The 25,337-nt window shown below is 36.9% G+C and overlaps 1 protein-coding gene across 11 annotated transcripts in view; it reads left to right on the plus strand.

Moving 5' to 3' along the window:
- Positions 1–25,337, plus strand: part of SPAG17 (sperm associated antigen 17) — a 98,218-nt gene that overhangs the window by 18,110 nt on the left and 54,771 nt on the right. For 6 of the 11 annotated variants that reach the window (XM_032677846.1, XM_032677849.1, XM_032677851.1 and 3 more), the window contains exons 4-13: positions 4,141–4,272; positions 7,264–7,423; positions 9,618–9,812; positions 16,855–17,036; positions 19,329–19,484; positions 20,123–20,204; positions 21,460–21,581; positions 22,472–22,609; positions 22,694–22,807; positions 24,226–24,376. In XM_032677846.1, coding sequence (XP_032533737.1) covers positions 4,141–4,272; positions 7,264–7,423; positions 9,618–9,812; positions 16,855–17,036; positions 19,329–19,484; positions 20,123–20,204; positions 21,460–21,581; positions 22,472–22,609; positions 22,694–22,807; positions 24,226–24,376 — 1,432 coding nt within the window. The remainder of the gene's footprint in view (positions 1–4,140; positions 4,273–7,263; positions 7,424–9,617; positions 9,813–16,854; positions 17,037–19,328; positions 19,485–20,122; positions 20,205–21,459; positions 21,582–22,471; positions 22,610–22,693; positions 22,808–24,225; positions 24,377–25,337) is intronic. The other 5 variants (XM_032677847.1, XM_032677857.1, XM_032677850.1 and 2 more) reach the window with 4 other exon arrangements.

The raw sequence follows: 25,337 nt of genomic DNA on the forward strand, positions 1-25,337 counted from the left end.
TAACCAAATCAAGCTGTGTTGTGTTTTGGCAAAAAACAGACTCACGCATACGAGTGACAAGTTACTTTTCGAGAGTACAAGCAGCCATTGCTGCTGCTCTGAGAATTATTCTCACAATAGAAAGGCAGATATTTAGTACATGAACAGCATTCATATTTGCTCAGTATTGCTTAATTTTAGTGGGTTTATTGGAAAAGGACTCTGAGGGGTAGAAGGAGTCATCAAATCCACTTTAATTTTTTTCATTCTCTAGAGTACATATTGATATAATCTTCATTGAGTAACAAAGATTATTCAATTGGCTTAGCTAAAGTTTTACAGTCTGTTCAGATATGCAATTGATTTACTGATTTATGTGAGTCCTTAAGCTCTGTGTGAATTGAGAGTCATTAATTCACCGGTGAAGGATGACGACTAAGCAAGTGACCTTTTGACATCATAGGTGGGAAGAGCTTCTGAGGGATAAAATGAAATTAGGTGAGTGGTCTGATAGTAGAAACTGATTTGGCTTTCAACACACTGTAGGTGTGATCTGAAAAAAAGTTGTTTCAGTTAGCTCAGATCCTTCCTTGTATTCTTTCAGAATGATTGATTGTAGTATGCTATAGTCAATGAAACTACATCAGCAGATTCAGAAATATTTAGTAGTATGTGTAAAGGAATCTTCTTTGGACAAAAAAAATTATTGATACAACACATGCAGCTTTTTTTTTCCTTTTTTTTTTCATCTTGAAAGTTGATTATGAAGGATTCATGTTACTTATGGCAGATTGTAATAAGTGAAGATAGCTTTTTTCCCCCGTTTTTATTACTTTGTTCAGGAAAGTACATCTGAACAGTAATTAACAACTTGGTTGTGTAATCCATATAGCCTCTTGACAGATGACTGTCTTGCTTCAAATTTACTTAAACTGTGTCACTGCTAAGGATTTTACCTACTGAGGAGTTCTTCAAGGAACTATTATATTTCTTTGGGAAGAGATATATGTGATAGTTTGAATATCACACAGGTTCAAGAACCAGAGGGAAGACAGGGCTTTAGAAAGCTCACCCTGGATGTGGGAAAGCTACACTATGAAGTTGGCTGACCACTGTCCATAGTAAGCACTGCTACTGCTTCCAGGTAGTAGTAAAGCTGTGAAAGTTAATAATGTAATTTATCCTTTTGAAAGATTTTCCGATTATGATTTAGCAGCCACAATGGTTCTGTATGTTGAAAAAGAGAGATATTGAAAAAGAAAGATAACATTTAAAGATAATATTGAAAAAGAAAGATAACATAAGGACTCTGGCTTTAAATGTTTCCCTAACTTTTAAGACCTATCTCCTCTCTCAATGGCGCTGACATCTGCCAATAGTATAGTGTTACTTACAAGCACTCATGTGGTGTTTGAGTGGCTTGAAATACATGCCCTTTGCACTAGGCAGCTAAATCTCTGCGTGGTTCATACTGCCACCATATGAGATCAAATACTGCATCACTGAAGCCTTTCTGCACTTCACCAATGTGACCCCTGCTGTGTGAGGAATGCTGTTTCCTCTTCCTTTAAAGGAAAAGAGGCCCTACCTAAGTTTGTCCATCCAAGTTTCCATGGTTTCTCACGTAAGAAAAACGTCATCACTGGTGGGATGAAGTATAGCCAATCTGTAATGAATCCACTTCATAGTATCCAAAAAACTTCCTTCTGTATTCCTACCAAATCTTTGTCCTCAGCTTTTTTTTTTTTTAATTAAGGCTCTATAGATTCTTAACATTTATGCCAGGTGCCTGCATAACTCCGAGGACCACAGATGAAGTAAATATGGATGTGTAATAAATTTAATTTCTTTTATCTGCCATGCATGGATTGATCTATGTTCTGTCTTTTGCAGTAATGAAGGGTTGTTTTTAATTTCCGTATCTAAACGCAGATTTTACATTTCTGTATGAAAAACTATTTGCTTTCTTTGTATTGCCAAATGTATTGTGCTCATTTTTTCTTCGTCTTCTTTGTCTGACCTCTCTCCACAGTCATGGGATGTACTTCTGTTAAACAGTTTGGTTTATACTTCTCTACCAGCTCACATAAGAAAATTCGTCCTTCCTACCCCCTCAGGAGTTGTCCAGCTCACTACAGGGCTTGGTCAAGTCTCTTCATTTCTTCATTCTCTAACTACAAAATAAGAATAATCATGATGCATTGCTTTTGACTGGTAAAATGCTTTGAGCTTCTCAGGAAGAATGTATTTTAAGAATCTAAGCGCTTTTTTCTTCTTCCATGAACAATAAATCAGCAACTGCCATTGAGATGGGTTACTATATATACACTTCCAAGAATCCTTCCAGAATCCCTCCATTTCCCCTCTATTGTGTTTCAAGAAATGTGCAACTCATCTACATTAGCCATTGAGAAGCATCACTTTCCATAGGCTGTTAACATCAATTCTGCAGAAAAAAAACCTATATGAGAATTTTTCTCTCTGAGAGAAATTGCTATGATATTTCCTCAAAGTGTCTTTCTTTCAGAGCACAGATTTGTGTGGCTAGCTCTGAGTGACTATTTTTTGTTGGAATGACTAGTAGTTTCTAGTGTACCTACAGTCTGTGAGATTTTTAAAGTCTTGTTCTTAAGAAATCCTTGATTTTCTGCTGTGACTCTGAAGTCAGTGGGTATCTTTTCAGAAGCCTTCTATGGCTGACTTGTTGAGATAGTAGCCAGTAAGTATTCTTACTTTGAATATGAAACAGTAGAGCAAAACTGATCTTAATCATGACATATCTTCTTTTGTGTATGTTAAGGAGATAACCAGGTTTATTTGTGGTGGAGGGAAAGGATTGTTTTGGAAGGATTTTTAAATGCATATGTTTTGGTTTGTCTCCCTGTTACACGATTCAGGAAAAAAATCAGAATTTTAAGATATTTCTTTTTCTGTACTTTCATTTGTATGAAACAATAATTCAGTGTATAATAATCTGGATTCCATTTTGGCTTTGTTTTATTCAGAGAAGCATTTTTAGTGGCTACGTTTGCTTACCTTGGTTTTACTTGAGAAGTGAGAATTTCTAAACTAGGCAAGCAGCTATGAAAGCTCAAAGCTAATGGTGGTGTTTGCATTAGACAAGACACAGTTCAGTGACATGCAGTGTGCACCTTCATTGTCTGAATATTAGCAAGCAAAATTGACACCATATGTGCCCAACTGTAATTGCTCCAAGAGGGGAAAAGAGAAACATGTCAGAACATTTGAGTAACACCTAATTCAGCCCATGGTTATAAATAAAGCTGATGGTTGCTTAAAAACAAAAGTAGGAAAATATTATGGTTATATTATTCCTCAACAGCGCTTCCTACATAGGTGAACTTTATTACACGGACAACACAAGTGAAAAGAAACATATAACAACTTTTTATGGTATTTTTATGTTATTTTATTTTTTTCGCAGTAAATAAAGTGGTTATGAGGCTCCAAGGAAAACGGCCCAGATGTTAGTGAGTTGTATGAAATTTAGTGGAAACAAGCTGTAAAAAACATAGTCATAAAACAGCCTGTCAATGCCACACATCTGGACAATGCAGCTGTATGTTCCTGCTGCTGTCATCACCCTAAGAAAATTCAATAGCCTTATTTCACCCCAATTAGGCTGCATACCAACAGAATCAGAATTACACAGGGAGGGGGTGTGTTTTTACCAAGACAGACCCTCTAAAATTCCCTTCAAGGAGTTTTTATCTTTCATTCAGAGCTAGTGCCTCAGACACTAGTCACTTTGTAAACAGTACTCCAAACTATTCCCCTTGATCTGCTGTTACATGCTTTTTAATTTATTACTTTATAATAAGTAGTTGCTCAACGTTGCTTCTTTGTTTAAAATCTAAAAAAATTTACATTTTCCTGTGAGAATTCTGTGTCTATTGATTTTTGCATAAATTGTGAGAGTTTTTTCTATTCTAGTTTTATCTCATACTGTAGCTGATAGGACTTCATTTGAGGTCTTCAGAACCAAAGAATAGCTGTGCATCTTACTGATACATTGTTTTTCTGGAAGTGTGGCCATTTTGACCCACGCATTTTACAATGTGTGTATTTCATTTCATCATTCAAAGTGTGTGTCAAATGGAGTAATAGTTTTGTTGTGGGTTTTTTTTTTCCCCTCTGCAGGTAGTAGAATTAGCCAAAGCCATTCTGGATGGGGGTGCAGAAATTCCCGTTACACTAACTGGAAAGCTGTTGAAATTTCAACTGCTTTGTCTCAAACAGAAGGACCTTCAGAGAAGAGAAGCTGAAAAGAAGGTACATCAGTATGCCTCAGGGAGGATGCTTAATTAAGTTTTTGAAGACACTTCTAGTGTTGCTTCCATAAATTCAGCTTTCTTCTAATGTTTGACTTCACAGAACTGTAATTGAAGAGAAATGTGACTAGAAATATCTTTTTAAGTTAATTAGATTTTGTGGATGAAGCTGTCAATTACTCAAATGCTAGTGAGAAAGTGAAAAAAAAAAGAGAAAATAAAAAATACTATGCAAGAACTCTTTGCTAGAATGAGAGCTAGTAATGGCTTAGCTGAGTCTTAGATCCAATAGAAAATAGAGCTACAAACTGGCTTCATCTGAATATATCTCTCCTGAAGTAAAGGTAGGAGAGGTTGTTACTTGAGAGGTATCTAGGATAGAAGCACTATGAAGAAGTTATTGTTAAGAATCTCCTCTCTGAAGGGAATTTGGAGAAATTATCTCTTCCCTCCTCTGGCACTAAGGCCGAATAATATTTTCATAAACTATTCCTGGCATATATTTGTTGAACCTTTTCTTAAAACTTTCCACTGCTGTGCTTTTGCTTTTCAGTAATTACTGCTGAACTGTCTCTGCAAGGGACTTGTTTGGAAAAGGTTTCTGGTCTTATCAATCATAGTCTTGTTTAAACCTTTTACTGCTTCACTTCTCACTGGGTATGGGGGCAATAGTTCTTACCTTGCATTCTATGGAAATCTATTACATATTTAACTAAACAAACTCAAATTATGTTGTGGTTTCTGGTTTTTGATTATGCATGCTCCTCCCCTTTGAACTCTCTCATAATAGTACATATTTTGAAATCTGCTTCTCAGAACTGAGTACTACATTTTCCAGTGTTCCCAAAACTTGCTTCCATATGTCCTCCAAGATCATCACTAGCTCCAAGATTGCCTCAGTCAAATAGCTTATGTGTTCTAGGAGGAATTTCACCAAGCTTGCACAGAATCACGGATCAGTTGCTTTTTAATATCTTAAAGTTGTCGGTGGTACCTTTCAACAACTTACTGAACAGTTGGTTTCGATACAGTCGTTTTCGAGCAAACATTCATGCAACTGAACACCGTTATCAGAGAGCTATATAATTGCTGCAGTAAATTTACCCTGTTAATTATCAAGAACTGTAGTGTAAAGTGAGATGACATGGAGACCTGAGCGGTCTATGCATGTAAAAGACGCAAGAAGAAAGCAGTTTAATGGATTTTGTATACTTGAAAAGTCTGTAAATTTTTTTATCAACAATTCTATTTGTGGGAATAGTTGGTGGATGAAGTATAGCACACAACCACAAGAACATTAAATGCTAGATGATTAAATTAGAATTGTGTCCTGTTCCCATAGAAGACTACTGATTAGGAAATCGTAACATAAGACACATAAATATATGAATAGTATGAGAAAATAGTGTCTTTTCAATCTGAAGAGAAATTGAGAGGCTGAAGCTATAGAGCAGATTATTTATAGTGAATCAAGAAAAAAATGGCTTTTCTCGTTGATACTAGTCAATTCTGATAAGTAAACTTTAAAACAAAAATTTTAAGTTTAAACATTGGGCACTTCAATATTGAAATGGAATCTTTAGCTTTGATTTGGCAAGATTAGTCTTGTAACTCTAATTTTATTTCCCTGGTCAAGTGATATTCTTGGTTAGAATCTTGGCAAGTCCAGAAATGTCTCTGCTTATTTGAGGATGACTTAAAATTATGCAGATGCAATAGATGAAGTTGATCATGAACTTTGTGGCCTGATGATCATATCTTCTGTTTGGTGTGTTCATCAGCTTAGAATTCAAAGAAGTACTATCAAAATTTTTTTTGTTCGAAATGTCCGAAGTGGAACAAATTCAAAGGAAAATAATGAAAGCCTCCAAATCCTTCATTTCACAGTGCAAATAGTTTCAAGAATCTGTCGAAGGCATTTGTAAATTTTACAGACAGGGAATGCATGAAGGAAGGGAAAAGCAGGAAAATATTCTCTACTTTGATTTTGAATTTGAAGTAAATACAACTTCCACAGCTTGAAAGTTTGCTTTTCATCTGGATCTAGGGAAAGCAACTGTGTAGAGTTAACTGCCCTTTCTCATTTGCATGAAAGGCTTTTCTCATTGCTTTAATGGCTACTAAAGTGACACCAGCAGGATTGTAACTGTAAGTTAAGTTAATACATTTTTATTTTATTTTATTTAGCTTTATAATTCTGAAATGTCATTTTTGCATAGTTTGGATGTAGTGCTTCTGCTGGGTAAAAATAAAGTGGAGGCTTTCTTACTCTACAACATCTCACTTTACCTTAATATGTTTTGGATTAATTTAATTTTAGACTGACTCTGGACTTCATGGATTTATAGTGTGAGGTTCAGGAATACTTACAAAATCTTTTTTTTTCATCCTCTACTCTTAAATTACCAAGCAGAGCTTAATGTAGATGTTTTTGTTTGAAAATAATGAGAATGGCTGAATAATATCCTGTGTGAAATGAGCACAAGACTCTTGGTTCTAGTTCATAGTAGACAGATATTTACATCAAATAAAAATAGCGCTGGTACCATTTTACGCCATACTAAGAGTGGTAACAGAGATGTTAAAGACTTAACAGATACTGAATTTTTGCCTTATTTCCCTTAAGTCCAAGGAAGGGTTCTGGCTGATGCAAGTGCTGTATTGACAGTAACTAAAGCACAGTGATTCTTTACTCATCTTTTTACCCGTATGCATTTTGTTAGTTTGGTATGTATAATGTCTGACTAGCTCTTGCAGTTCCTTTTTAATGTGAAGTCTTAGTACTATGATTGAGTAAGAATATAATAAACTAAATGTTGTGTTCGAGCACCATAAAGCAGGATGTTCAAGGCAGCTTCACCACGTCAACGTTATAGTGGCTGAGGGGGAAAAGTATTACGATAAAAAAATTGAATCACTGAAGTTTTACAGTTGTCTGACCTTTGTTCTACGCAAAGGCTACAATGACAACTTTGTTTATTCATCTTGTCAGGCAGAACAGCAACAAAAAGAAAAAGAAAAAGCTAAACCTCCTGACAAGGCAGCTGAAAAAGAAAGTAAAGGAAAAAAATCAGCAGCCCCAGCCGCTGCTAAAAAGGACACCAAATTGAAACGACGACATGGAGAAGTGGAAGAGAAAGACCAATACATTGGTATGTAAAAAATGCAGATGAACTTACTAGAAGTCTTGCAACCTAGCTTTGGAGTACTTTGTTTTGTCCGTGTATAAAACTCAAGATCTGTTTGCCAATATCAAAACATTGCTGCTTCATATTTGAAGAGGGCACTGTGTTTTGCTCAGTGTTAGGATAAATTGTGCAGTCCAAGAAATAAAACTTAGATAAGATACATGTAGCATGTCAATATCAAAATGTTTTAGCATATATAACACCCAAAGAAAGTAGCTAAACAAGTCCTACAGAAAACTTTTCTTGGAGTAAGATTTCAGAATAAGTAGATGTAGCAGTATCCGGAGGTGGCTTTCTCCTTGTATTATAAAATATAACAGACTGACAGAGTTGAAAACCCTGTCAATGAAGAAATGTTTCGTAATATCCAGTCTAAACCTCCCCTCTTTATATTTGTTTTAATATAGCTGTATCAAGAAAAAAAAAAAAAAAAACAACCATGCATTGAACTCAAAGACAGTCTGTATCTGGTAGTTATGGTAGCTAACAGTCCATTCCTAATACATTATCACCTTTTTGAAATTAATATTTCTGCTTTTGAGTAGTCTAGAGATTACTTGCATTGATGTCTTTCCTCTTTTGAATATGGACTAGTCACTGATAATAAGAACTGACTGTTATCCACTTGTCATGATTATTAGCATAATCATAACTATAATTTTTGAATGGCACACAGTCTTCAGCATGTATGCATTGGAATTTTTGTATCTATGTAAGTGACTGGGCAGACATCTGGGTTTTTTGTTAGAAATTATTAATATTCAGTAATTGTATGTGCTCATGCCTTTTCTTCCTGCAGTAACTGAGACATCAAATTATGTACTTCAGTTTCAGTGCTAGCAGTTATATAATGGGCTAGTTTTCTTCTGGGTTTGATTTTTGCTTTATGCCATATATGTGCTGGACTCTGGTGGCTGCTTCCTCAGTCAGTCTTTCTCCAAATTTGTATGTTCTTTTATGTTTATCTAATGTTGCAACCAACAGAGAGCCTGCTGCTCCATGTGGTAGCAGCATTTGCACAGTCCTGGCTATAAACCTGAGCACAGGCAGATGTTAGTGCTAGGCTACCTTTTTTGAGTACAGGCAGATGTTAGTGCTAGGCTACCTTTTTTTCTCCCTTGGATGCATGAGTCCCATGAGCTGAGGAGTGGCTAAAGGACTTAGATGTGTGATGTATTAGTAGGCATAAGAAAGAATCTTAATGCTAAAGAGAATATAAAACTGCATTTGGGTTCTAGTGCAGGATAGCCTGCACTAACTCTACGTGTTTCAGAATCAATGAAGAGATACAGGCAGTTTCTAATGACTTAAAATAAATAACCATACTGGATGAATGAAATCTTCTGGTACTTATCTTAATACCTGTATTTCTCTGTAGACCTCAAAGGGAAACTATACAATAAACTTAGACTAAAGTCAAGCTTCTAGAGGGCTCATTTTTACTTATATAATGCTTAACCTTTTGCTTTGGTAGTGAAATGTTACTTGCATATTTCTACATAACTAATAAGCCCAAACAGAGCAGGCACTCAATGAAACTTCTCATCTGCACTCTAAGATGAATTTGGATATGCCCCTGGCCAGCTAAAAGGACTAGTGTGAGTTAGTATTACCAGCTGATGAGGATTTTGACAGGAAGCACGCCTAGTAAACATGAACCTGTTGAGCAGGGAACAGTCAGCAGTGAGTCAGCTCATACCTGCAGCTAATCCTTTGAAATTATTTTGACTCATGTAATTGCTCCTTTAAGACACAGTAACTTAGTCTGTGTGTGCCAGTTTTATACAGGATGAAATAGGATAGCTTAAACTACCATTAGAGCATGTGAGTATGTCCTGACACTAAACTCCTTAGAGAGAAGCGATTACAGAAATGCTGCTATGACATTCTGATTATAATCAGCTTCTCCAGTTTTTCTCCTGGTGCTTCTCCTAACAATTATTATTTCTGACTTGTATTCTTCCTGCTGTGTTCTAGATGGTTTGGTGCAGAAGACTTCAGTCTAATGCACATAATGGTTTTGAAGTTATATGTAATTTATGAAGCTATAAAAGAACTGACCTTTATTTGCATTACTTTATATAGTCAAGAAAAAAATTAATTTTGTTTAGCTGTTGAATGACCTTGCTCTAATCTGGTTTTGTTGTATTTTGAACAGATGATGAACCAGATGATGGTGCCCATCATTACTTTATAATTTTGGATTTCCACAACCTTCAGCTGTTACCTGTAATGGCTGAGCTTGGAATTAACATTTCAAGTGTAATTCAAATTTCTTCTGAGAATTACAAGCCATTGCAGATACACTTGGAAGAAACTACACTTCAAGGAGAGCCTTTAATTTCATCTGAAGGTAATCTGGTCATTAAAAAAAATTGTATAGAAGGAGATAGTTTTATATCCAAGGAAAGACTGTTCCAGGTGTGTTTTTCTCCCTCTCTGTACCTTGTGTTTGTGCATGCTAATGGTGAGCAGCTGTGTTTACAAGTGCCAAAATGGTATTGCCTTTGATTGGTCACCAAACCAAATGGTTTGCTAGTGCAAAAACTGGACAGCAGAAAGAGGGACTGGCTAAGTAGGCAGTGTTTGCAGCCATAGTTTTCTCCAGCAGCCACCAAAGAACATTTTATCAAATGTGTACTTCTCCGAATCATTAGGAAGGTGCATTGCTAAGAAATCTTGGCTCATTTGGTAATTTCAAGGAAAGTACACAACTGGCTACTTTGGAACTGTGTCCCCAGCCACAGAAGAATATGCCACAGAATAATGCTCTGTAATTGTCCTCAGCTGTCCCCAGGCTGTAACACCTCTCTTGAGCTGGAATCCTGGTAAACAGGCAGCCAAATATGTGTCACCAGTGATGTCCAACCATACTGAGCTGCAGTAACATAGCCTGTAGTTTAAGGGAAGTGGTTATTTCCTGTTTCTCGGCTCTCATGAGAACAGAGTTTTGGGCTCTGCAGTACAAGAAAGATACTAATAAACTGTACTGAGTCCAGCAAACAGCCACCCTATGAGGAGTGGCTAAAGGACTTTGGAAGAAAAAAAAGTGGTTGTGATCATGAATGGCCTTTGAAAATTCCAGGCTCCAAAAACAGGGGAAAATTTGGAACAAGATTCTTGGTGGAAGGCGATCAGGTCAGGGATTATTTAAGCAAACTGGACATATGTAAGTCCGTGGGACCTGATGGGATGCACTCAGGCTTACTGAGGAGCTGGCTGTGATGTCACTGCAAGGCCACTGTCAATTACTTTTGAACAAACACGGCAATTGGAAAAGGTGCCTGAGGACTGAAGGAAAGCAAGTGTCACTCCTATCTTCAGAAATGGTAGGAAGGAGGACTTAGGAATCTAAAAGCCACCAGACTCTTCTCAGTATCTGGGAAGATGATGGAACAGCTAAGCCTGGAAACAGTTTCCAGGCACTTGAAGGACAAGAGGTTGGTCAGTTGGCATGGATTTACTAATGGAAATCATTCTTAACCAACCTGATAACCTTCTGTGGCAATATGACTGTCTTGATAGATGAGGAGAGAGCAGCGAATATTGTCTGTCCTGACTTCAGTAAGACTTTTGGCACTGTCTCCTTAGAAAGAAGCTGGATAAGCAACCACTGAATTGAACTGAAAACTGGCTGAATATCCTGGCCCAGAGGGTATCAGAGGGGATCAGTGATATGAGTCCTGCTCAACATCTTCATTAATGATCAGAAAAATTCCCTCAGCAAGTACTCTCCTGATACAAAACTGGGAGGAGTGGCTGAAACAGCATGGGGATGTACTGTTGTTCAGTGGGACCGTGACAGGATGGAAAAATGGGCTGGCAGGATCCTCATAAAATTCAACAAGGGCAAAGTCCTGCACCTGGGAAGGACCAAAGCCTGCACCAGTTTGTGGTGGGGGCTGACTGGCTGGAAAGCAGCTCTGCAGAGAAGGGCTCAGGGATGGTGGCACTAAGTTGAATGTGAGCCAGAACTGTGCCTTTCTAGCAAACAAGGTGAATGGTATCAGGGCTGCATCAGGTGAAGGGATTTGAACCTTCTTTTATACTCAGCACTGGTGAGTATAAAACCTGGAGTTCTGTGTCCAATTCTGGGTTCCTCAGTACAGGAGAGGTGTGGAGCTACTGGAGAGAGTGCATCAAACAACCACAAATATGTTCAAGGGACTGGAGCCTGGTAATGTTTACTCTGGAGAAGAAAGATGCCTGAAGGAAGTGTGCAAAGATAAGGAATCCAGGCTCTTTTCTATGCTGGTCAGTGACAGGACAAGAGGCAATGGCCAAGTCTGAGTCTTGTGATAAGCAAGTGAAAAAACTGAGTTGGTAGCTCTAATTGTTCATACATGTGTTTTTCGACTAATGTGGTTCCAGTTATAACTGTGCATATTGACTTCCTCTGTGATGCTGAAAAATTCTTTGTGATGGATTCTGACACTGTTGAGATGGCATAAGCAGCCCAGTAAATAACAGGAACTGCATCCTGCAAAGTATATTGGCCAGGAGAGGGGGTTATGAAGGTTGATTATGTTGGAAGGCTGAAGGCTGGGATGGTGTGACTCACTGCCATTCTGACCACTGATGAATACAAACCATTTACTTATGAGTGTTGTGAAGGGTGAACTTGTCTGAGCATGCTGTTCTTTCCATCCCTTTTGTGTTAGCTAACTGGCATATTCACACTGCCCCATGGCAAATGCTGCACGTTAGATTGCGTGGGCAGTAAGGAATCTGTCCCCAAAGGTGCCAAGGTGAGCTAACACAAGTTGTGTAGATGTAGCCTTTGAGACTTGGATAATCACAGACCAATGAATGGACTCAGAAGTAATGCCATGTTTGACCTTATTCTTTGAATAATCTTAACTCTGGGAAGAGAATGAGAGGAAAATATAATTTGTAGCTTCTTACAGTTTTGTTAGAATTTGTAAAATGTAAGGGTAATGTCTTACTGGGTCTTGAAAGTACAAAGAGCAAAAAGCATGGTTGCTTTATTTTCATTTGATTTACAACACCTGTTGGGGGTGAGAGGGCAGGGGCAGGTTTCCCTAAATATTTCCAAAGTTATCTCTTCTTTATCTTTTATGTATAATAGCAGGAAGACTTTAGAAAACATAGATAATTTGTAAATAAAATATTTTGAAGGGGGAAAATTTTGAATATAGATGACAGCATCTTGTGTAAGTAGTGTTACAGGTAGTAGTGCAAGTTTTTCTCATTACTAAGAAAAGATAGGGTGCATAGTAAGAAAACAGCTTGGCTAAACCATGCATTCTTTGTGGACCTCAGGCATAAGGAAGCATTTAAGAATTAGAAATAGTTCAGGTCAATAGGAATGAGAATATATGTTCATTATGAACCAGTTGGCACAGAATTGGAAATGTTGAGACACAAAATGGAATGCAGGAGGTGTACCAAGGAAAATATCTGTCTGCTGCTCAACATAGAGGAAGAACTGTAAGGAGGTGGTCCTGAGAAGGCTGACAGTGGTTAATGTTTTGGGAGGGCTTTTTGTACCTCTTTCTGTCATGTGCGTTGTGGGGGGGGGCTAATCTGTTGTCATTGCAAATACCATTGCAGACAGGTGATGATTACAACTAACCACAATTAATGCTGATAGCAGAAAGGTTCAACTTTAAATTGTGGAGTAATAGTTAAAATAACTGAGTGTAAGATAGAGAACTTTTCAGATCAGCTGATTCAGATTAACTGAAATTGTATTCTACTTAAAGAACTGCCTGCCACTCTCATTTACAATTGAGAACTCATAAAGACCAAGTGAGAGTGGAAAAAGAGCTGTGGGGAAGAAGGGAAAGGAACACAGCCAAGGCACTGTAATCTGCTTAATTTCTGTTTCTGGAAAAATACTGGAAGAAATAATTTTTAACCACTTAAAAAAATGGGGAGATGAGTAACAGCTAGTGTATGCTGTTCAAGAACAAATCATGTCAGACAAGTTTAATTCCTTATAAAATGAAGTGCTGACCTTCTGACAAGTAGTTGTGTGTATTGTATATTTGGATTTAAATAAGGATCACATGGCCCACAGTGAGCAAGGTAGGTCTAGATGAAAGTAAATGTATAATAGGTGCAGCATTATTCAAAATTCTTGGCCTCTGTATAGTAACTGTTAAAATTTTACTATCAAATAGTGGGATGCGTGAAGTGGACTTAAGGGACTTGGTGCTGGGTCTGAGACCATTTGATATTGCCATGGGTATTGGAATAATGGGGTGTGATTCAAACGCAAAATATTCTTGACAGTATAGAGAATAATAATCTGGAAAAAACTGACTGTTCTGTTTAATATGGACAATATAGTATGCTTATACATGAATAATTAATTTACAAAGAAAGGCAAAGGAGCACATGGCTGGATTTGAAAGATAAGCTGTCATGCTAATGACACAAATGAACATAAGTCATCAATATCACTATGCCCCTAAAAACTGAATACCATCTCCAGGTTAAAAAGGAGAGTATGTTCTAAAAAATACCTGAAAAAATCTTACCGCAGAAATCAGTGATGAGGTAAGACTTCGTAAAAAATATGTGCTGATCAGAAAAATTCCAAACAATGGTAAACAAAAATTTTAAGGATTTGTAAAATTTTTCCTATGGAGTTAAAAAATGAAATTGTTATCCTTAAGTCTGAGAAGGTTGAATGATATAGTGGAGGAATGATAAAAGTCTTCAAACTAGTAAAAGTCTAGGATAGAAAATTAAGAGTTTAAATTGCAATGGGGAAAATGCAGTGTAGGAGGAAGAAACTGTCCATGGGTGAGGTTAGTGAATTCCTGGAGAAGGCTGAGTAGAAATATTTTGAGTCTTTGAGGCTTTTAAGATTATATTAAGACAAACATAAGATTATATAAGGACATATAATTGTCTTATATTAAGACAAACATCTGTCAGCAGTGATACAGGTATAGTTAATCATGCCTTGGAGAAGACATTAATTCAAGTATTTCATAGTTCAATGGTTTACAAAACAGATGGCGGTTCATCATGTCAATAATATATGAAGAAACTTTTAGAAGGAAAGCCATTAATCTGTAAATGCAATTATGTTACACAGTTTCTGTTATTCTTAGCATGAATACATGAGAATCATGGATTAGGGACCACAGCTTTCATATGCATTTCCTTCCCAGGTATTTTCACCCCCTAATGACTTTCATTTTGTGAAGTTACCAAGGCAAGTACTGTTAGTACCCTTTCATATGCATAGTTTACTGTTCCTCCTATCACTCTCTTAGCTGGGATATTACCGATTCAGCTTTTTTTACCACCATACTTTAACCAATTTCTGAGAGCTAATCAAAGAACTCAGACCAATATCTCAGTCTGACAAAATGGAATTTGTTTTTCTCCATTTCTGATGGAAACTTGTGAACTGACACATCCTAGGATTTTAGTTTTCGTAGTGATAGTTCAAAATTGCTGTGTGATGTATTCAATTATAGTAGCTGCTCTTTTTCCACTGTTATATAACAGATTTTTTGGGGGGGGGGGGTGTAGTGGGAGAGTAGCATTTTTCCCAAATCATATAGTGCGTTACTGGGTATTGTTTCATTTCTATTACTGAAGACTACGAGGTAATTCAGTTCTTCTTTGGGGTTGTGCCAGATCTCTTCTGTATTGGTAGTTTCTCCCAGCTCTTACACCTTCTTTTGGACTTACTCATGAAAACTTTAATTTATTCTGAGAGAGTTTACATGATGAAAATATACTCTAGGAAAGAAAAGCCTTAGGATTGCAGGCAAAAGAATGAAGAGGGGTTAAGGGCAGAGCATCTAATGATTGATACAGGCAAGCTGTGATGTTTCTGTGAAAGGGGAAACCTAAGTGTTATACACACTTGTATGTGTCTTTATTATTAAACTATGGAGCACAATTAGTAAAATGTTATTCTTCTAGTGTAAAAAAGGAATGTGTAGCTGTAGTGTTATTAGCATAGTGCTGTTCACCTTTCATTCAAAAATGCTAAGAGCTGAATCCATTGACTGAGCAGCCCTAAATGCTGTTATAGTGTTACGTGGGCTTTCAAAGTTGAGTTTGTTAGGGAAATATGGCCACAGGTGAGGTATTGTCCTGAATTAGAGAATATCTTTCATGAGCAGGTGAAAAACAAAAAAAAAAAAAGGATGAATCTCTAACTGAGATGAGCTGTTAGGAACATAGAACAGCTTAAGATCAAAGTACCATCTAAGCCAGTGATCTGTCTTCAGAAGTGCTTATTAGGTAATGCCCAAAGAAGAACAAATGAAAGATATGGAAGGACAAGAAAGAGTGATAAGTAAAGCACATATGAAACTTCTCAACACATATATCACCAAGCTTCCAGTTATTTTCAAGTCAGTGAATCTTCCTGATCCTGGTGTGTTTTGTCTCTTTAGTAAACAGTGGACATAGTTTGCTTGTTTCCTAAGTACTTGTTCAGTCTCTTCTTGAACTCATGAGAATGTCTTATACCTACAGAATCTTTTACCAGAGAGTTCCCCAGTCTTCTGCCCAGTTTCTAATGGGACATGTCCTCCAAATCATGATAAAATCATTTTATAAGCTATATGGCAAACATTTCCAGTGGCTGTTACAGGAGGCATATATTCCTTGGAAAATCTTGAGGGCACCAACATTTTTTGAAGAGTCCACAGCCTCACTGAGTTGCTTTGTTTTAAACCCACAGGGCCACTGGAATTATACAAGTGAAGTATTTGGCCTTCATACTTAGGCTTTAGAAGGGCTAAAGTGCAAATGAAAGCAAGTCATTGCAGGTTTATTGTCCTTATTAAATTACACTATCAAAGTATGGTTGATCTTAGATTCCAGAATGTGATTGTAAGGTTGGCATTAACAGAGAACTTTTTTTTTCACTGTAGACAGTGCATCTTCAAAAATTGATCATTACCATGGAGCGAAAATGGAAATCATACAACTTCTAGGCTTGCTTCATAGTCATACTGTAACTAATCTTCTTTTGCCCCAATTTCCAAACCAATAAAACTGTGATTATAAGGCTTGCTTACCCTGTACTTAAGAGCAGGTTCACCAAGATATGTACTGGCAGCTCTGTAAAAGTGCAACCTGGGAGTTTTACATTTCCTAGGTTTCAAACATTCACTGCTGTTGTTTACTTCGGGGGGGAGAGATGTAGGGGTGTAATTGGGGGGATGGAGTTCCTTTTTTTTTTCCTTTCTTCTTTTTTCTGAAAGAACTACCATATTTTACTGAGATTTTGTTGTCCTGGAATTTTTTAATCCCAAAGTTGTGTGTCAGAGTTTTGCTGAGACTCTGAGGATGGGAGTATTTCAGCAGTACTTACAGAAGACTAATATATGATTTGTGCTTTGTGTAAAAGGGAGATGTACCATGATTTGTCTAATACTTATAAATTTTAGTTGTAGAAACAGAGAAAATAAAGGAAGATGAAGCTAACAAAGGCCTGGAAACATTTTGGAAATACCTGGAGCCAGTTCTGAACAGTGGAAAGCATGGATCAAGTCTCTACGATGTTGCCAGGCTCCATCACCTAGTTAAGGAAAGTGACTTTCCCACTAATTGGTCTGACAGTGAAATGCTGGTCAGTACATTCTCTTTTCACAATGCATGGCATGCTTTGGGTTTTGTAACATTTAAGAACAATTTGGAAATGCCAGGAGTTTTATCTCAGTGTTCTCTGAAACATAACCACCGTAGTTAGTATATTTGTAATCTTGAACAAAAATTATTTCCTATATATCCAACAAAATTATTCAGCATTTATTCACAAGGAGTCCTTTGAATAAAAGTACCTGATTTGGAGTTTCTTAATATTGTAGGCCACAGCAGAGCAGTTTTAAAACAGTTTCCAAGGCATTCACTAAACATGCCTTAATTGTGGAAACATATAGGCTTGCTACTTATAATATTACTTATCATTATACTCTTTGTATAATTTTAAAAGTGCAAAGGCTGCCTTGGGAAAGAAGTTTTTTATCTTCCCCATAATCACATGTTACAATCGACTCATGAATATCCTGGAAGCACCTATATTATAGCTGAATTAAAGGAAAAATGATCTGTCACTCAAAGTGTTTCAACAGATTGTAGTTATAATTTCATGAGCTCTAAAGAAGTAGAAAAATATGTAACTTTAAAAAAAATGGATGGGGAGTATATAAGTTCTGAAACCATAGGTGAATAAGTCTGTTCTTGTGGACTTGCTGGAGAGTCTCTGAGTCCAAGCTTGCTGTGTCTCTGAAATCCAAGATCTACAGAAGGAAAACTGAAGTTGTTAGTCATTAATATAAAAATGATAGAGTATGGCATACAGCAAGTGGTCTACTCTCAGATTTGAGATCTTTAGAAAGGAATATACTTTCAAAAATATTTTCTTTGTTCAAGAGCCACTAATGGTTAGACCTGGAAAACTTTCGACGAACGTCTGAGTCTGTCCTGAGAAGAGGAGGGACAAAGCAAATTGAGCCACAGGATTGAAATTACACTAAACCTTGCTTGTCTCCCATTGAGTAGCATCAGCTTTTGTTACTTGTGACTTTGAAAAAAATCTTGTTTTGTTTAAAAGATTGCGGATTCAAAACACTCCAATATTTTATGAATTTTTTTGTATGCTCTAGTGATATCTTTTAAGTAATATATGAATGGAAAGGTTTTATACTAACCCCTTCTTCAGAAGAGTGTTTAATTGGGAAAACAAAGGTGCAAGAATATTAATGAAAATTGTGCTTTCACAAATAGAATTTCTTTCCCAAGTATCTCCTCTGGTCTTTAAGTGTTATGAAAACTGAGACAAGTATTCCATAACTGATCAGTGATTTGAGCTGCTTGTTTTCAAGTGCCATAAAGAGGCATGGAGTTGAAGAAAGCAGATGCTTAGTACTTCTTAAAGATCCATTATTGTACTTAGTGCCTTATGTAAGCTGTGCTTCTTTACTGTGTTTTATTTTAGGAAACTAAAATCGAGAGATCCAATGTTGTTAGAATGTTGTTAGAATCAATGTCTCTTAGAAACAGAAAAGGACTGTTGACAGAAATTGTCTAAAAATTGTAATAATTTTATCCTTTCCGTAATGTCTAGGATGTACAGGGGAAGAATACATCCATTAAAGCTGCTGAAACTTGAGTGTTTTGTGTGGTCTCCAATAAGGTTTTGGTATTTGTACAAAAACATTTCACATTTAAAATAGCAGTTACTATTATTCTTTTTATTCCTTTCAAGCTTTGGTGAAAACCACAGTACATGACCTCAAGAACCATGATTCTTTCCTTGTCAGACTTTTGCAGATACAGTGCTCTCCCTTTGGACATTTGGGCAGTATGCTGACATTGCTTCACTCACAAATATGGATTCCAGAGTGCAGTTCTTGAGGCTTTCTTTGTTTTCAAAGAGCAACAGAAAGATAAAAAATATTATGAAATGACATTGATTACCTGGTTAGGGTTTTATTTTTTGTCCTTCTAGGGCAGAGTTGCCTTGTAAATATGCTGCAGCTTGATCACTAGTAAAAACAGACACATATTATGTAAACCAAATACTTTAATTTTCCTCTCGTGTGCCTTCCCATCTGAAAAAGATGGCAGACGCAAGATAGCAGACCATGAACAGTTACTGTTAAGACAAGTTAGACTTCATAAAAACTAAAACAGTTAGGCAATATACAGTCCATACTGTGGTTTGGCAATGTTAAGGCAAATAAAAATGGGGAGGCTTTAGAATAACTTTACAAAGCATTCTGAGTTAGTGGAAGAAAAAAATCCTTTGAAAAATTTATAAACAGATGTAGAGCTGCTGGTTAAAGAGCTAATGACTCATGTCACTAAATTACATGACACTTTTATATGCAAACTTCATCCGTTGTATTTTCTCTCGTAGCTTTCATTTGGTACTGTGCTGTTTGAACACATTGCTCGTTTGATGTATGATTGCCTGGACTGGAAAAGGCAGCATTGCAACTACTTGGAAAATACCAACTTTATTAATGTGCCTACATTATCAGAGAGCAAATCACCACAACAATCTGTAACTGAGGCAAGGATCCTTCTCTTCTTGTAGAGAATAACTGCTTATAGGCAAGAATTGCCTGTCTTTAATTTTAAATCAAAGATTCACCTTGGACCATTGCTCTGAGTAATTTTCTGTGAATAAAATTTCGATTTTTGTCTTTGGCATTTAAAACCTAAAAAAAGGGAGAAAAAAATAGTTGAGCATTGGGGAAATAGAAAAAGGAAAATTGGAAGGATCATACCAGTATAATGTAAAATAGGTGTAAAAATTCCTTAAATAGCTCTGATCGATATGCCTGCACAGAGCTACTATGTCTTGTTGCACATCTGTGAACTGTCAAAACCCCAGATTATTAGTTCTATGCAAGATCAGTTTCCTTATTTTGTTCATAGTAGGAAAAACTTAAGTGGGCAGAAGTGGCTTATATAGAACATGTACTAGTAGCAGAGACAAAATGGACTTACTCCATCTGTAGCAGTAGTACTGATTTAAAACATTCATAAAACTACATTCTTACTGTCTTGTTCCATTTAAAAGTTTACCATCTAGTCGAGCATGAGTAACCAAATCTGAATGAAATTAATGTTCCTACCTATTTGTACAATCCTTACTTGTTGTATTGTTTCTGATTTTTTTTTGTGTCTATATTTTTGTTCATTTAGATTGAACCAGCATCACACATGACACCTCCAAAGAAAAAAGGGAAAGGTGAAGAAGTTCTGCCAACAGAAATTTTGTCACAGGGTATGTTTAAAGGATTAAAGCACTCGTGTAGTTGTTCACTTTGTTGAACCATTCATTCAGCTGACAACACAAATCCTTGAAATTATTTGTGCAGTAAGCTGAAGATGTGGTGAGAATTGGTTCTTAGTGAATACATTGTATAAGTCTCTGAAAACTGCAGTGATGGTAACCAAGTTTTTTAGAAAATCACCTTTTCTATGTTTCTGATCACAGTGAAATTTAAACGATCTACATTAATGAACATTGTTAGTCTCTTTTTAATAAAAATTGTCTGAAGTTTCATAGAATCACAGAATATTCTGAGTTGTAGGGACCCAAAAGGATCTTTGAGTCAAACCTCTGGCCCTGCACAGGACAGCCCCAAGAGTCACACCATGTGCCTGAAAGCATTGTCAAAACGCTTCTTGAACTCTTGTCAGGCTTGGTGCTGTGACCACTTCCCTTGGGAGCCTGTTCCTGTGCCCAACCACCCTCTGGGTGAAGAACCTTTTCCTAATATCCAACGTAAACCTCCCCTGATGCAACTGCAGGGCATTCACTCAGGTCCTGTCACTGGTCACCACAGAGCAGAGATCGATGCCTGCTCCTCCTCTTCCCCTCACAAGGAAGTTGTAACTGCAATGAGATCTCCCCTCAGTCGCCTCTTCTCCAGGCTGAACAGACCAAGTGCCCTCAGCCGTTCCTCATACAGCTTCCCCTCAAGGCCCTTCATCACCTTCATTGCCCTCCTTTGGATGCTCTCTAAAAGCTTAATGTCTTTTTCATATTGTGGTGCCCAAAACTGCACACAGGACTCGAGGTGAGGCCGCACCAGTGCAGAGGAGAGTGGGACAATCCCCTCCCTCGACCAGCTGATGCTTTGCCTCATGCCCCCCCAGGACACAGTTGGCCCTCCTGGCTGCCAGGGCACTGCTGACTCATCTTCAACTTGCTGTCGACCAGGACCCCCAGGTCCCTTTCTGCAATGCTACTTTTTCAGCATCTTGTTCCCCAGTTTGGATGTACATGCAGGGTTACCCCATCCCAGGTGCAGAATCTGGCACTTCCCCTTGTTAAACCTTTTAAACTTGTTAAATATTGTTCGTGATTGCCCAGCCCTGTAGTTTATCAAGGTCTCTCTGCAGGGCCTCCCTGCCTTTGAGGGAGTTAACAGCTCCTCCCAATTTTGTGTCATCTGCAAACTTGCAGAACTAACTTGGAATATAAGTTGACATTTCTGAATAAATAGATCTTAATGTTTTATCTCTTATTACAGCAGCTGAAGAAACTTCTTTTTTGTCTCCTTCCGTGGACATGAGGTTTTACAATGACTTGCTGAGTCAGATTCCCGAGGAATACTTTTCTGTACCCTTAATGCTGAGCTGCATGTTGGAACAGGTGGGAATGTTCTCTGTTTAATTTCTGTGGCCTAGACCTCATCTAATGAATTGGTCAAAGATCAATAAATCCCTCTGTTTCAACCTGAAATATGAGACTGTGCGTGGAAGCAGTGAGCAAGGAGGTTCAATATGAAGGAATCAAAACTCCAAAGTGCTGTCTGATTTTCTTTCATATTGTGCACTTACCCTGCATATACAGTGTTAGTCCATAATTAATTTTTGAAGACTACAAATACAATTAAATAAGGTAAAAGGTGTAATTTCTTATCTAGATCAATAACAAGTTTTCATGTCCTGCAACAATATTACCGATATTGAACTTCTGCTGTTTTACTTGATTCAAATGTCTTAGGGCAAGCCTAACATAGAAGTGACGTATGTCAATTTTAGTACTAGACAGATCTGACTTCTGTTAAGTTCAAGCACAGTCTATAATTCAGAAGAGATCCACAGTATGATTTGGAAATTCTTCTTTTAGGAGTAAAATTTCTGAACAATTTTGGAGTTTTTTACTATTTGTAACTTAGTCTGTAAATAGACTCAGGCAAGGATACTCTAAGTCAAGTCCAACACCTAATAAACAATCAATTTTTAATTACCTGTGTTAATTCAGAATTCTTAACATTTCAAGTTGGAATATTTTTCTTCTCATCCTTCCAAAAATTAACAATAAGAGAAAACAATTCTGTTTTCCATAATCTTTGTTTTGGGCAAGAACTAACTTGGGAAATTGTATTTTTGCTACTTGTAGAAAAAAATTTTGGTTTTCTTTCTTGACAAAATTTATGGACCTGTGCTTAGCTTATAGCAGGATCTGCTTGCTAGTTATAATAAAGGTAAGCAGCAGTCAATACTGTAATGAAAGTTAACATATATTATGTTTACCAGGTTATTGCGAGCGAAGAAGACCTTACACCACCTAGTCTGGTAGTACAAGAGCCTCAGGCAGATGGGTTTCGTCATGCCATTGCAGATCATATAGTCTCTGTTCTTCCTTCTCTTTCGCTTTCTTTGAGTGAAAAAAAGGTTTGTGTTGTCTTTTGTTTATCTCCTAAAATGACAAATAATCTCATTATTGGGATGTAATAACTCTTTCTTTTTTTCTAACAGAATCTATATGACTACTTTTCTTCTAAGTGCAGTGAAGAAAGGACTGTCACCCCCCAATATCCTCTCTTGTTTAACTACCATGATACCCTGGCTCAGCGTTTGCACCTGCTGAAGGTATCGTTCTACCTATCATATAGAAACATTTCCCAGGTCCACAGGCAATGAATGCTCAGTGCACTAGAAGGGATGGAACATTTTACAAAACAGAACAGCATAGCCTAGATTTTTTTTCTACTGAGTTGGTCACACCAACGTGTTTAGTTCACTTAAGAAGTAATGAGTTAATGACGGAGGACACCTTACAAATGTAGAGAACAGACATATTGATTTCAGTGATCTATTTGCATTATTAATAAGAATGTTTAGCCTTTGGCAAAGATCACAGATATTATAGAAGTCTGTTGATTTACTGTAGGCAAATACTGATGAAACTATGGAAAATTATTTTCTAACTTGATCGTGATGATTTAGCAGTTAGACTAGATTGAATAATAAAATGTAGAGAAGCATAAGAAAATGTATGGAGTTAATGAACACAAGAAGTATATTCAAGGTGGCTGAATAGTTGGAGCATAGTGTATAACCAAGATATTGCCAAATTTTAACAAAGGTTCAGAGACTGCAAGGTTTGGGATTATTGCAAAGTAACAGTTCCCAGACTTTCTGAACCAAAAAACCAGTGAATTTATCGATTTTTTTCCAAAGCCAAGGTGTAGTTGTACCATTAAACTTTGAAAATTCTCTGAAGGTAATACAAGTGATAGTACAGTTCTAGATTTCACAGCTAAGATGTGTCTGCCTGGCTTCATGAACTACAAATTGTCTATGGAATGTTTAACAACAATTGATTAGACAATATTCAGAAATAAGTCAAGTTTGACACAGTGGATGTATTCTAGCAGAAGGGAGGACTGAGTAATCTCTGAGAGAGATGCTCTTAGCAAGCATATGCTTGATGCATTTTATGTGCTTGCTGAAGAAGAAATTCAGGATATAGCACATTGTTTGAGGAACAGATAGAGGAAAAGGATTTGGAATATGCAGTCCAAGAAAAAGTACTGTAAGTGTGTAATACTAAAAATGGTGAAACTGAAAGATACCAGAAAGTCTGAAAAGATAAATGCCCCCCCTCACAGACTGATCAATGAGTTTACAGATTTCATTACTGTGAAAAGTAGCACAGACCAGCTGAAAGGTACATGGAAGGAACCTGCTACCACTCTGAATAGACCAGTACATACTTCTGTATTTTTGAGTCTAGCTAGCACAGGCAAATAACTTCTAACAAATGTCTGTTATTATCCTGTCAGTCATTCTCTTATCTGTTAATTTTTTTTTTCTACCCAAATATCTGACACCATGATTCAAAATCACACTGTGAGCACATGCTCAAATTTAATTTTACATCCAACTGAGTTAAGCACATGCTAGTATCTTCTGCTATAAGAAGACTTCTTTATTCAAACGTAATTTTTAGAAATCCACTAGTGAGAATGTTTACTTTAACTCTGGTACTTTCATTTTTGTTCCAGGCCCAGGAGAACTTAAATCCGGAAAATATTGAGCGTGAAATGATGAATAAACTGCCTCTTACAGAACTTACCCATTTCACCCTTCCTTCAACTAAAAATAACACTAAACACTTGGCCAGAGTTCATGAGCTCATGCATTATTGTACCAGTGGTAAAATTATTTTCATTGATATAACTGCCATTTTTTTTTCTTCTGGTTGATGATCCTATTAAATAGCAAGAATTTTGGGACAAGTTTTTTCAGCTGCCAAAAGGCCTTTGCAGAATTTCCCATTTTCACATTCTTGCTTATAAATACTTATAGCCTGCTATACACAAGTTAACCCTCATTTCAGACCTCAATTTCATGGTTAATGGGAAAGACTATATGAGTATTAAATACTACATGAGTAAGAGCTGGAAGTATGTTAGAACTCCTTTATTTATTTGTATTCACAAACATACAAACAATTACTAATTCTAAGAAAAAACTGCAAAAATCGCAAATTTGATCCTAGGATATGTAATGCATTTTGAGAGATGCTGATGTAAATTGTGTATTTATTTACCCACACCCTTTTGGAGGAGGAGCACATATATCTTAGGGAGGCAATTTTTATTGAACAATAAATGGCTTTCAGAATGTATTCTGTGTAAGCATTGGTATTAATAATAAAACTACTTTATAACAATACCTTTATCAAACCAAGAATACATTCACTTCTTCAACCATAATCACTTCTGCAGTTACCTTTTCTTGGAGTGCTTTCTGCTATAAAGTACACTGGGAAACAATCCCAAAGCCTACATAAATACCCTTAGGTAGTATCAAAAGTCCTCTCTAGGCTACTAAGAAGTATAAACATTCAAATCCCCATGGTTATATTTATATCATTATGTAAGGCACAGGATTTGAAGGTACTTTCCCAGCTATTTCATCCTGAAGTCCCGTGTGTTGGATTAATTTACACTCGCTATGTTGTTTCTAGTTGTTGGTATGTTCATTTTGGACAGTAAGGTATATAAGGTATTCAGTATTACTGTAGCATTCCAGCTGAGTTTTAAATTTGATGGTCTTTACTGGACTATACTGTGGTGCCAGAATCTCCCAACTGGTAACTTAGCTAGCAATG

This window comes from Chiroxiphia lanceolata, chromosome 2 (assembly GCF_009829145.1).
Source record: "Chiroxiphia lanceolata isolate bChiLan1 chromosome 2, bChiLan1.pri, whole genome shotgun sequence".
Taxonomy (NCBI): domain Eukaryota; kingdom Metazoa; phylum Chordata; class Aves; order Passeriformes; family Pipridae; genus Chiroxiphia; species Chiroxiphia lanceolata.